Here is a 13,174-nt window from a genome sequence, read left to right on the forward strand (position 1 = left end):
AGGGGTGCTCAGAAAGAAGAACTGTATTTCATTTCAAGTTTTTTTTCAGGTGATGACATATATGCAGAAGACCGCAGTGATGTTGACCAGACCAGTGGAACAACATTTATATATAACCCAGATCGCTCTTTGTCAATTGAAAAACAACGTCAGCGACTGCCAGTGTTCACTGCACGTAACCACATTCTATACCTGGTAGAGACATATCAAACAACAATAGTGGTAGGCGAAACAGGTTCTGGGAAGAGCACACAAATTCCACAGGTAAATATTAAGAATGTGTTAATTAAGTATTTTGAAAAATAAAATTATATACAGTATAAATAGCCTTTGAACTGTATTGACTATTTTTCACAGATAGTTTGCCAGGAACTAAATCAAATAACTGCTTTTCATGTAAGAAGTATAGTTCATCCTAGATAATATTTGTATTTATAATGCTGGACACAAGTTTTATCATTTTATTAGATATGATATGCATGGCCAGATACAGGCTTAAATTTTCTGCCAGAACCGTCTTTCCTACAGTACCTGCAGCTTGAGGTCTATGACTCAAGATTACTTTACACACACAACTACTCAATGCAAATCAACAGTTAGTACAATAGCAAGCTCCAATCCCAGACACCATGCAGTACTCATATTTAAACCTTGGAATATGCTAAATATAATTCAAGCATTGAATGTAATGAAACACCAATGTCTTGGTGAGCCCCAGTGGCTCCCTGAAGCTATCTTGCCAAGATGCCTTCCAACTACTAGGTCGCATCAGCCGTAGAGTTCTTAGCCTACTAAGACCCAGAACCAGAGACTAGTCCCCCTCAAAGAAGTGCAAGGAGAAGATGATGGTCCGTCACCTCACTAGGTTGATACCTGGTTGATACCTGGTTGATTGGGTTCTGGGAGTTCTTCTACTCCCCAAGCCCGGTCTGAGACCAGGCTTGACTTGTGAGAGTTTGGTCCACTAGGCTGTTGCTTGGAGCGGCCCGCAGGCCCACATATCCACCACAGCCCGGTTGGTCCAGCACTCCTTGAAAGAAACAATTTAGTTTCCTCTTGAAGATGTCCACGGTTGTTCTGACAATATTTCTTATGCTCGCTGGGAGGGTGTTGAACAACCGTGGACCTCTGATGTTTATACAGTGTTCTCTGATTGTGCCTATGGCACCCCTGCTCTTCACTGGCTCTATGCTGCATCTTCTTCCATATCGTTCACTCCAGTAGGGTAGACATCCAGAAAGTCATTGAACCAAAACAGGCAACTGCTGGGTACAGAAGAGACCAAAAGTTCACAACCTGCTTAATGAACTCTCAACTATGTAAATAAATAATTGAACCCCTCAAAACTAGTGTGTATTCATTCGTCCAACCAATTCCACTCATTTGGGGGGGCGGTTGAAGGGGCCCACATCCTCCAAGGACTTGAGCCCTCAGTTCTAGAGCAGATGCACACACACAAACCTGACAACCTGGAAGAGAGTGAAGGAATCGGGGCCACCAGGACTTGCCCAGAAATTGATGTTTCATTTACATTCAACACTGGTTTTCTGGGTAAGCCCCATGTGGTTTCCTGAAGCTAACTACCCACAGAGAATTAGAAAATACAAGGGAGGGAGGGAGGTAGAACTGCAGACAGTCAAGATGAAGAAGAAAACACATCAAGAATCCCAACCCCAGGCCACGCAAGGAAGTTGAGACCCAGGAACATTAACTAAATACAGAGCCACCAGAACCCTGCTAGATTCTCAAAACCCCCGTGCCCAAATATCAACTCAAGACGTATTAGCAAAAACAGCCGCCAAAGCAGAATATGTCCGAACATTATAGGCATGAGGGTGGACCACAGACTGGCTAGACGTAATAACACTGGGACAACCTGAGAAACATGAGCCTTGGAACAGGGAACAAAGGACACTGGATCCACCCACAAATCATCAACTAAGGCATAATCGGTGGCATAAAGGTAGCACATGTCCGACATGTCCGGTGGTGGTGCTCTTCTGCTCACTTTACTGTGGCCCCTTCGGTCCGTATTGTTTCTTGAATATTGTGTTTTTGGTTTCTTTGGCCTCCTACTGTCAGATGGGTGAGCTTCATGCTCTTCTCTGGCATTGAGTGCTTTGTTCTTTTTGACCCTGGTGGGTGTTTTGTTCAGTTGCAGACAGCTCCTTCTTTTCTGGCAAAGAATGAATCGATGGGCTTCTGGAGGGGTACTTTAGTCGTGGATTCATGGTTAGTTTGGCCGTGGGGTGCATTATTGGCTTTGTCCAATGGCAGCTTTATGTCACTTCCTTAGTGCCATCGGTTCTGTTTTGGTAGACTCGTAGGTTGATCCGATTTCATTGGTTCCCTGTTCCAGGGCTCATATTTCTCAAGTCGTCTGCAGTGTCATTAAGTCTAGCCAGCTAACAGTCTTCTCTTGTGCCCATGATGTCCATATGCATGCCGTTCTGACGGCTGTGTTTGCAACTTTGTCTTTGGCTGATATTCGAACACAAGGGTTTTGGCAGTTGCACGGAGTCTAGTCCTCGAATTGATACCTGTGGTGCTACCTCCTTCCTAGTAGGTGCCCTTCTCTATGGGGTAGCTAGCTTCAGGGAGCCTCAAGGGGCTTTCCCCAGAAAACCAGTGTTGAATATAATGAAACGCCAATTTCTGGGCGAGCCCCGGAGGTTATCTGACACCCCCCCCTTCCCCTCCTTTCCGGGAAGTCGGTGTTCAATCATCATAAGAACTGAGAGTAGAGCGGGTCGGCTAATCTGATGCGCCTTCCTCCTTCCCCCAGGTAAGGGGAAAGGCAAACTAACTCGCACTAGTTTTAGGAAATTTTGGTTTATTTTTTGTAGTTGGGGGAGTTCTTTTGGCAGTTTTGAGGCTACAGTTTCGGTTTTAACCATACAGTGGTCTGTTTTGTTTCGCTGACTTTCTGGGTGCCTTTCCTAGTGGTGGCAGACATATATAACTTTAAATTTAAGGTGTTCATAGTGCCATAGCTCCCTTTGCTTCTCTGCGGGGGTGGGGGAGGAGCAGGTTCTGGCTCGTAGTCCCTGGTAGGCCAATAAGAACTCTGCTACTGGTGGCACCTAGTAGTATGGCACTGAATCAGTGATAATATCTTCACAGAGCCTCTGGGGCTCACCCAGAATTGGTGTTTCATTACATTCAATGCTGGTTCTTTGTCACAGTATCTTAGAGAAGCAAGGTGGTCAGTTGATGGACTAATTGGCATTACACAACCTCGGCGAGTGGCATGCACCACTCTGGCTGAACGTGTGGCAGAGGAATGTGATGTGATACTTGGCAAGGAGGTTGGATACTCCATACGCTTTGATGATTATAACACTCCTGGCACAACGCAGATAAAATATGTGACAGAGGGGTTGTTGGTCCGAGAGATGATGGCAGATCCACTTTTGAGACAGGTTTGTATTCTCTCATATTATGATGATATAATATCAGTTGTAGGATATTAAAGAATTTGTTGTTCTATTGCAGGCTATAAAAGTTATGTGCCAACACCTTTCAAGGAATGAAAAGACTATTAATTCATGCATTACAGTACTGTACCTGTACTGTATATGTAAGAAATTTAGATATGTTTGTGATACAAATAAATGTATTGACTGTTGTAGAAACAAATTATTCTCATAATTGTTTGAATTGAGTGTCAGAAGTGTAGCAAGGACATTATGTCAGTAATATACACCTATCTCATTATCTGCACATAAACTAATGAGAATATGGAGCAAGTATATTAATGACGTAATATACTTGTTACAGAAGGATGGGTTATAAAGAGTTAATGATGTATGGTCTATAATGTACATGTTGGGATGATGATAAATACACTGTAATATAACATGAGGAGTAATGTACATATCTACAGCATTTCAGTAAATGCATCAAAGAGGTGTAATATGAAATTTAAAAGTGTGCTGCTACATATTCCTGAATTATAATTAAGAGGCAATGCAGTTTTGCTAGTGCACTATGAACAATGATGGGGGCTGAAAAGCATTTAACTTTTATGTTCTGTACTATTTGGTATTAAAAACATTCTTATCCAGTATTGTATTAAATGGAAAAATTCTTGACCAGTATTTGAAAATGTAATATCAGGAGCAAATTCAGAATGAAATGACATCCAAACTGCAAAGTATATTTTGGCTTTCTTAACCCTTAGACAGTGGTTATCATATGTTGATTCACTGAGTATTGTTGTCATATGACTATTTAAACAATTATTGTCTGGGTTTTATATGTATGATGTAAATAAGGATATACAGTAATAGCTCTGTGTAGATGTAATGAAGTTTACTTTGACCCATGAAAAAATCCAGCTATTGTTTCATCGTTACATTGCTATGTGAATGTGGTTTTCGTCATGTTACGAAGTGAATGCAGTCATTGGCATTGTACTGCCATAATTGCATGATATGTATACCAGTGATGTTCATATAGTTTTCACAACTCCATATGGTCATACTGAAGTATACCAGGTAAACCAATCATCATTTGAACAATTATCATGTGTTACTTGTACTAGGCGCTTGCCATCTGAGAGTGGCATGTGAATTGTTTACGCCTTTGTTTCAATCAATACTGTTACCCATATGGTACCAGTTAGACCTTATGTTCCTAGGCCCAGAGCCCAACACCATTGTATATCATGTTCATATGGTTTTCATTATTCTATATGATTGTAATGAAGTACAGTATCCACTCGATTTAATGGCCTATATGGGGCTGTACCCTGGTCGTTATTTCCGGAACTCCGGTATATCCGAAGTTAAGTGTCGGTAATTTTTCTAGTAACATTCAGGTAAGATATATTTTATGCAGACAGCCACTGGGTCCACCAGTCTAGTGCCTTCTACCCTGTGACGTCACAGATTCACGGCACATTGTTTTGATTTGTCATGAGGCTGGAGTATTCATTCCGTGACTTTGTTGGACATATCTGCACAATCAAAGAACATCCGTGCACCATGTCGGCTCCAAATGCACTCGTTGTGTCAGTGATGGCCGACTAGTGGGTGGATGGGCAGGCAGGCAGGGATGGAGAGGCTGAAATGTAGGCAGGCAGGCAGGGAGAAGCTGGGAGGTAGACAGGGAGGGAGAGGCAGGGAGGGAGAGGCAAGGAGTAAGGAAGGCAGGCAGAGTTTGGGAAGGAGGCAGGCAGAGGCTGGGTGGTAGGCAGGGAGGGAGAGGCAAGGAGGGAGGGAGGCAGGCAAGCAGTGGCTGGGTGGTAGGCAGGGAGGGAGGGAGGCAGGCAGGCAGAGGCTGGGTGGTAGGCAGGGAGGGAGAGGCAAGGAGGGAGGGAGGCAGGCAAGCAGTGGCTGGGTGGTAGGCAGGGAGGGAGGCAGGCAAGCAGTGGCTGGGTGGTAGGCAGGGAGGGAGGGAGGCAGAGCTTAGGAGGGAGGCAGGCAGGCAGAGGCTGGGTGGTAGGCAGGGAGGGAGAGGATAGAGATGGATGGTAGGATGGAGATGGATGGAGGGATGGTTGTTGAGGTGAAGCAGAGAGAGCATGTGTATGGGAAGTATGGGGAGGGGGGTGTCGGTGGTGGGGAAGGGACCGGTTCGCTGATAAGCCTAACATACTTGACCCAGTTAACCAGATGTTTCTTAATTAAATTCTGGATGTACATCATATATATTTTTGCTTACAGATTTTGTTTAGTAATATTATTAGGATAATAAAAAGTTATAAAATACTTGTTTCATGAATGCTTTATTGTATTAGATGGAGTTTCTCCAGGCTGTCTCTGGCTGGCTGGTAGTCTACTGAGCCATTTCCCAGAAGGGTCTTGGGGGGGGGGGGGAGGGATGGGGGAGGCAGGAAGTGAGGGTGTGTGGGGAGAGGTTCAGTGAGGGGTGAGGGAGGGGATGAAAAGGGTAGGGGGGCCTGCTTGCCATGTGAGGACCCTCTGATGTCAAGACAAACCCATTACCGACCTTCGGTAATATCGACCGTCAGACCGTTATATAAGGCTCTAAATACCGGTCTCCCAAACCAGTCGTTATTACCAGCAGATCGGCATAAAAGAGGCCTTTAAATTGAGTGGATACTGTATATCAGGTAAACTCAATCATCACTTGAAACATTATCATGTGTCATGTGAATTAAGTGATTTGTCAAATTATTCAACACACATACTCGTATAAATAAAGAGAAACCAGTGATAAATAATCAATGAAACATCCAAGAACACAGGAGTCATGTCTTGCATATCTCAGTGTCAGCAAAGTCAACATTGTTTGTTGACAGATGCCACACCACATAGCCACCACACACAATATTTCAGATTGCCTCCACCCAGTAAAAAGGTAAATACGGTGGCACCTCGATTAACGAGCGGCTCTATCTACGACCATTTCGAGTAACGAGCGAGCCACTCGCAGAACATTTGGCCTCTACTTTTCCTCGATTAACGAGCATTTCCGCTGGTTCTCGGACACCTTTTACAACAGTTTTGTTGTTGTTTCGCAAGACGAGTTTTCCACATGACGAGTTTGGTGCCGGAACGGATTAAACTCCTTAATCGAGGTGCCATTGTATTCACATATTTTCATGTTTTTCTTATATTTTGCATACAAATTAATAATTCTTTAATGAACAACTATTTTTTTTCACATAGGTAGGAATGACCATTTTCATATAGCCACTGTCCAAGGATTAAGGAAATGGTGACCTTTATTTTTAGTGGGTTCATAATATTGGTATAACATAATAACAGTATATAATAGTGGGTGGGACTGTCAGCCCATTTTTGTCACATAGTGATACGATTCTTGTTGAAATGGCAATAGTTTTCTTTTCCTTATTCAAGAAATAACCATTAAGTACCTCTAAATACTATGATTGTTTAGGCATATTTATGTGAACTATTCAAGGTGTGTTCTTGATTCTTGCCCATTATTCCAAATACTCTTTTTATTTAATGTCATTTATGCATTCATTACTTCAACATGTTTAATTATTTCAGTTTATCTTGAAAACTATTTTATATTAAAAAAAGGGAAAATATTAATACAATATTACCAGTTTTATTGTACAGTATATGAATCACTACTGTATAAGTACTATACTGTAGTTTAACAAAAAATATTTCTTTATACATTTCTACAGTACTGTGTTGTTATGCTTGATGAAATCCATGAACGAACTCTCTACACTGATATTGTACTTGGGCTCATGAAAAAAATCCTCCGTAGACGTAAAGATTTGCGCTTGATCATCTCCTCAGCAACTGTTGATGCAGATCACTTGTATAATTTCTTTAATTACAACACTACAACGGACAAGAGTAAAGACACAGCAACAGTTTTGTCAGTTGAGGGACGAACTCATCCAGTAGATATTTCCTATCTCGAAGGTAAAAGAGGTTTTGTTATTGTTATAAATATTATGCAGTAAAGAACTTTCTGAACTATTGCATTCAGTTACTTCCTAAATTAAAGTTATGCTTATGACCCGGATTTTGTGCAGTTAGGCAGAATGACATTGTAGCACTAATGCCAAATGGGATTTTCTGTGGGGAACCCCGTTGGCTTCCCTGAAGCTATCCAAACTGGTATGTGCTATATTAGTTTGGGGTCATCAATCACACGAGTCCTTATGCCTACCGGGAACCATGAGCAAAAACGTGACTCCCTCAGAGAGGCGCAGGGAGCAATGGCCTACAAGCACTTTACATTTAAGGTATGTCGTAATTGCCATCGACCAGGGAATCTCCTAGAAAGATATGCGAAACAAAACACACAACAATCTTGTGAAAATTGCGACCTACATGTGAAAAGAGCAAAAGCACTTTCCCATAAAGAAAACAAACAGGCAACACTTCATCCAACTAGCAATCCTGCTTGTTAGTGCTTCCCCCCCCCCCCCAATGATGGAGGGGGTGCAGCAAGAACCTCAGTTCTCGAACTGATGTGCTGGGGTCAGCTCGGTCACATCTGGCCTCAATTTCCTGTTCTGGATTTTGCCCTGTGTGGCTGTACCAGCAGTGTGTGGTGTGGTGGCCAGGTGTTTTCTTGTACGCGGTGCAGCATGCACCTAGGCTGATCTTCCCTAGGTGCACCGTAAGTACTACCCTTGCGTTTCAGGATTATCTTCCCTGTGACATTCGGAACTCACTCCTGTTTGAGGACTTCATTGCGTTGCATTGTCTTCACCCTTGGGGTATGTCGGGGGTCTTGGGCTTTCTGTCTTGCCCCATGTGGGGTGTTTTTGACTGGGGCACTGAGGCTAACGCACCCATATTTGCCTGCATGGTTTACGCACCATTGTCTTGGATGCTTCCATCTTTTGCTTGGATGTTTTGTATGGAAAATGTGTAAATAAAAAAAGAACATTAATATTACGATATTTTTGTGTGGTTCGTCATACATGTTTTGAGTGTTATTTTACGATGCCCCTGCTCTTGCCACCTCCTCCTGATCATCGCTTTCGTTGGTTATATTTTTCGACGAGGGTTTTGTGTTGCTGCGATTGGCTGCCAGGATAGCGTACCAGTCGTGGCGCACCATTCCATGGCTTGGGTTTGTTGTCATTCTCTCTTGAATATGGCAGTTGGGCGGTTAAAAGTTTTTCGTTCCTTTCCTGCTTTTTGGGTCATTTTTAATTTCTTTGATGCGCCCTTGTTTTACCGATAACTCAGTCGTTCATTTCTGTGTAACTTGTTTCAGGTGTGGGTTTTGTTTGCTATGACATGGGTCAGGAGGTACGTGAATTGGTGTATTCTTCCCTCATCACTCCTGGTGTGTTATCTGTGGTTTTGGTAAGTTTGTACTTGCTTTGTTGTACTGCTTGATACCTGTTTGATGCGGTTCTGGGAGTTCTACTCCCAAGCCCAGCCCAACTTGTGAGAGCTTGGTCCAATAGGCTGTTGCTTGGATCGGCCCGCAGGCCCACATATCCACCACAGCCCAGTTGGTCCAGCACTCCTTGACGAAAACTATCTAGTTTTCTCTTGAAGATGTCCACGGTTGTTCCGGCAATATTTCTTATACTCGCTGGGAGGATGTTGAACAACCGTGGACCTCTGATGTTTATACAGTGCTCTCTGATTGTGTTTATGGCAACCCTGCTCTTCACTGGTCCTATTCAGCATTTTCTTACGTATCTTTCACTCCAGTATGTTGTTATTTTACTGTGTAGATTTGGGACCTGGCCCTCTAGTATTTTCCATGTGTATATTATTTGATATCTCTCATCTCCTTTCTAGTGAGTACATTTGGAGAGCTTTGAGACAATCCCAATAATTTAGGTGCATTGTCGCGTCTGTGTATGCCGTATATGTTCTTTGTACTCCCTCTATTTCAATTGTGCTCTTCTAGTTGTGCATGCGCTTGGGAATTGCACTTTGGCTCTTGGGTCCGCTTCTCACCCATCATTTTCCTGGTGTACACTTTCCTGAGCTTCTCGAGCTCCTATGTCTCTTCAATTGATCTTATGTAGGGTGTCAACCTCCACCACTTCACTGCCTCCTGCATTTCCGTTCCTTACTGCTATGCCAATGGACCTGTTCTTTCCGATGTCTGTGGCTCCTTTGGGTACTCTGCTTCCTCCTGTGCCCCATTATGAGTGTACAAGTTGTATTGATTCATCATTCTTCTTCTTCTACTTTGTTCATTCCCATGAGTTTTTGTGGGTGATGGTCATGTTTCCCGGTCTTGTGTTCCCGGGGCTGTCTTGTCTTGTGTATGAGACTGTGGTCTGGAAAAGCAAAGGTGCAATAGGTACTCTGAGAGAGAACTCTATCAACATCAGAGACCCGAGACTGTTTAACACGTTTCTACTACACATAAGGGACATAACTGGCCGACCCCTCACAGTGTTCAAGAGAGAAATCGATAAGCACCTCCAAGGAATTCCTGTTCAACCAGGCTGTGATTCATACATCAGGCTACGAGCAGCCGCGTCCAACAGCCTGGTTGACCAGTCCAACAACGAGGAGGCCTGGTCGACGATCAGGCCGCGGGGACACTAAGCCTCAAAACCACCTCAAGGTAACCTCAAGGGCAAGGTAAGGTGGTACTTCTGTATTGTCTTACCTCGGTCTTGTTTACAAACCATGGACATTGGCTTGTTTTCTTTATTTTATTATTGGCATCGATTTAGTGCCTAGTGACTTTGCCCAGTCTGCTCATCCAGTTCCCTAGCTTACGGCGCTCGGTATTCTTTCTGTATTACGGCCATTTTTGACATGGGGGCTAATTTTATCTAAAAAAAGCTATTTTAATTACACACGGTGTGTCTTATCCTCCAGCAAATGCGGTAGGTAGGGTTTTCCACCCCAGGTTTGTTTCCGGGTGCCCTAGCATTCTTCGGATTTGTCTTTTCAGAAGTTTCTTTCTCTCAGCTTTCCATTGCGAAGGTTCGGGTGGCCCTTGGCACCTCCTGCGAGACCCGGATTTGCCTCTGAGTTGGATCTGGTTTTGTTTGAGTTCTGTTTCTTTTACACTGGTCGGGTGTGTTCAAGGTTCTGGTGTCTTCCTGGCTGGCAGCGTGCCTCAACGACTGGTTGGTGTGGGCTCCCTGCTTGTCTGCTTGATAAGGTTCAGGTTTTTTTCCAGCTTGTCGGATTCGGGTGCCTGTTAACTTGGCGGAAGTCCCAGTTGGTTCCGTCCCAGGTTCAGACTTGGCCAGGCCTAGTGTGGGGTTCTCGGACTGCCTCCGTTTCTCTCCCTCCTGCAGCTTTGCTCTGGTTGTGGTCCCCCATTCAGGTGTTTTTGAGGGGGACCTGGGTCCCTCGGCTGTTGCTCGCGCAGCTGTGCAGGAGCCTGAACTTTGCTCTGCTGGTCTATCCGGTGGGCTGGGTTTGGCTTCGGAGGCTGTTCTGGTACCTTCAAAGTGACCTCTTTAGCCCCTCTCGCGATTGCTGGGCTCGTTCCCTGGTGTCCTTGCGTCGGTTGCTGCTTCGCCGGCTTCCTCTTCGGGTTTCCAAAGTTCAATGGCATGACGCTTTCCTCTTCCCTCACTCGATGTGTTTACGGCTACCTCGTCTTTCGGTTGGGGCTTTGTGACCAATGTTACCAGTCCAGCCAGTTTGCAAACTGCGGGAGTTTGCAGCAGTGTGGCAGGTGCTGCGCCAGATTCGGCTTCCTTGGGGCTCTGTGATCCGGCTCCATTCGGACTGCTCCCCCCATGGTTTATTGTCTGAACCGCAGAAGAGGGGGGGGGGGCGAGTCCCTTCGGTCCGTGGTTTTTTTTTGGGCTGGTCGCTTTGGGTGGCTTTTCTGCTGAGTTTTCAAGGTTTAGATCTCCACGCTATTCACATTCAGGGAGTGTCCAACATTCTAACAGACAGCTGTCGCACTTCATTCCTCTTTCCACGGAGTGGACGGTCGACACCGCTTCCTTCCTTTGGTTTTGCTGGACATACAGGCACTCGGAGGTGGACTTCTTCATGTTGGCATGGTCTCGGCGTCTTCCATTGTACGTGGCGCCATTCTCCGCAAGGCTGTTGTAGTAGATGCTTTTCAGTTGGACGGGTAGAGGTGGAGGTTCCAGTACCTCTTTTTCCCTGCTCCAGCTGTTGCTCCAGGTTAGCTCACTTTGAATCCTATTGGGGGAAGGTGAACTGTGAATACTTGACGGCCTTTGGTTATGACTGCCTGTGGCTTGTCTTGACCGTGAATGCTTGACTGACATGTTGTGACTGTAACTGACTAGTTCTGACTGGCTGCCACATAACAAGAGGCCGTGAAATGTGTGAAAGGAAAATCTGGAACCAGTGGTGAAGATATGAAAATGTTTAAGGCGAGCAGGGTACGGTCCTTCTAAACACTCACCACCACCTCCCTCCTCCTCACCCTCCCCATACACCAACACTGCTCCCATATGCTCCCATGCATTCCTCCCCTCCCTCCTCACTGTCTCCCATATGCCAACAAGAGTCCTTGATAAAGGTAATTTGCAGTTAAATGTTCGCTTATTTTTGTTTATTGTTTATATTTATATCTGATTGTTTTGTGTGTGAAAAATATGAGTTGTATTTTGTATAAAATGTATTTTTAAGTTAATATTTTTGGGTGTGTGGAATGGGATTAATTCAATTTACATTATTTCCTGTGGGAAAATTTGTTTTGGTTTTTGAATTTTCGGTTGTCGAACCGTCTCTGGGAACGGATTAAATTTGAAAACGGAGGTACCACTATATGCTTATGGGATATGGGATATGGGATATACCCCATAAGCATAAGATTTTTCAAACATACCCGATAAATTTTTGTCAGAAGGTAATTACCAAATAATATTTTCTCGAAAGTGAAGGAAAGTCCAATTTATGTTTAAGTGTATCAAACAAGATTTTCAGATATAACCTACATTCCTTCTCAGGGTACTGTATACAATGTTCTGCTGTTTTTCTCTTAAATAGAATCAACTGCTGACTATGTGAAATGCAGTGCAGAAACAGTTATGAAGATTCATAGCAAACACGGCCCGGGTGATGTCTTAGTCTTCCTCACTGGTGCAGAAGAAGTAGAAACTTGTGTTTCTCTTCTCAAGGAATATGCATTCTCTCTCAAAAAAAATGAAGGTAATAAGTTCTGCATACCAAAATCTTAATGTCCTCTGTACAGTGGTGCCTCATTTGAATGGATTATGATGGAATGCAACCCTTGGTGGGGTCATAAAGAATTTACCAGAATAACTCTTGATAATGCAGAACATGATATCTGTATGACCAAGGCTACCTCAGATGACAACTTCAGTTTCCCAGAGCAGCTAGGAGCAGGCATACCCACATACTAAACAGAAATATTATTAATAGAAAAAAAAATTGTAAATATTTTAATGTACTGTATAATGCTTATGCATTGTAGTTTGTATATATGTGACCCATTCTGTGATTGGCTCAGTACTCGACTTGTCCTGACAGTATAGTTTTTCTTTTGTGCTAGCATGGCATGTGTGACCTCTCGTTACTCAAGGATTTGTTTTCTGTGGAGAGCCCCTCTGGCTCCCCGGAGCTTACCAGGCTGATATGTATGTATTAGATTGTGGCATCAGTCAATTCAATGGAGTTCTAGCCTACCAGGGACCACAACCCAGAACCTAGCTCCTCAGAGAGGCACGAGGAGCAATGGCCTATAGAAACCCCCCATGTAGTTGGAAGTATTCTATGCCATCTAACCCGGTCGGCCGAGCGGACAGCACGCTGGACTT

The 13,174-nt window shown here is 44.0% G+C and overlaps 1 protein-coding gene across 5 annotated transcripts in view; it reads left to right on the forward strand.

Moving 5' to 3' along the window:
* Positions 1–49: 49 nt before the first annotated feature.
* Positions 50–13,174, forward strand: part of LOC123757211 (probable ATP-dependent RNA helicase DHX35) — a gene marked incomplete at its 5' end in the record, with an annotated part of 54,999 nt that continues 41,874 nt past the window's right edge. For 2 of the 5 annotated variants that reach the window (XM_069323628.1, XM_069323630.1), the window contains 4 exon segments: positions 50–264; positions 3,186–3,422; positions 7,130–7,376; positions 12,384–12,545. In XM_069323628.1, coding sequence (XP_069179729.1) covers positions 50–264; positions 3,186–3,422; positions 7,130–7,376; positions 12,384–12,545 — 861 coding nt within the window. 5 annotated transcript variants of the gene reach the window in all.

Source organism: Procambarus clarkii, chromosome 13 (assembly GCF_040958095.1).
Source record: "Procambarus clarkii isolate CNS0578487 chromosome 13, FALCON_Pclarkii_2.0, whole genome shotgun sequence".
Classification (NCBI taxonomy): Eukaryota; Metazoa; Arthropoda; class Malacostraca; order Decapoda; family Cambaridae; genus Procambarus; species Procambarus clarkii.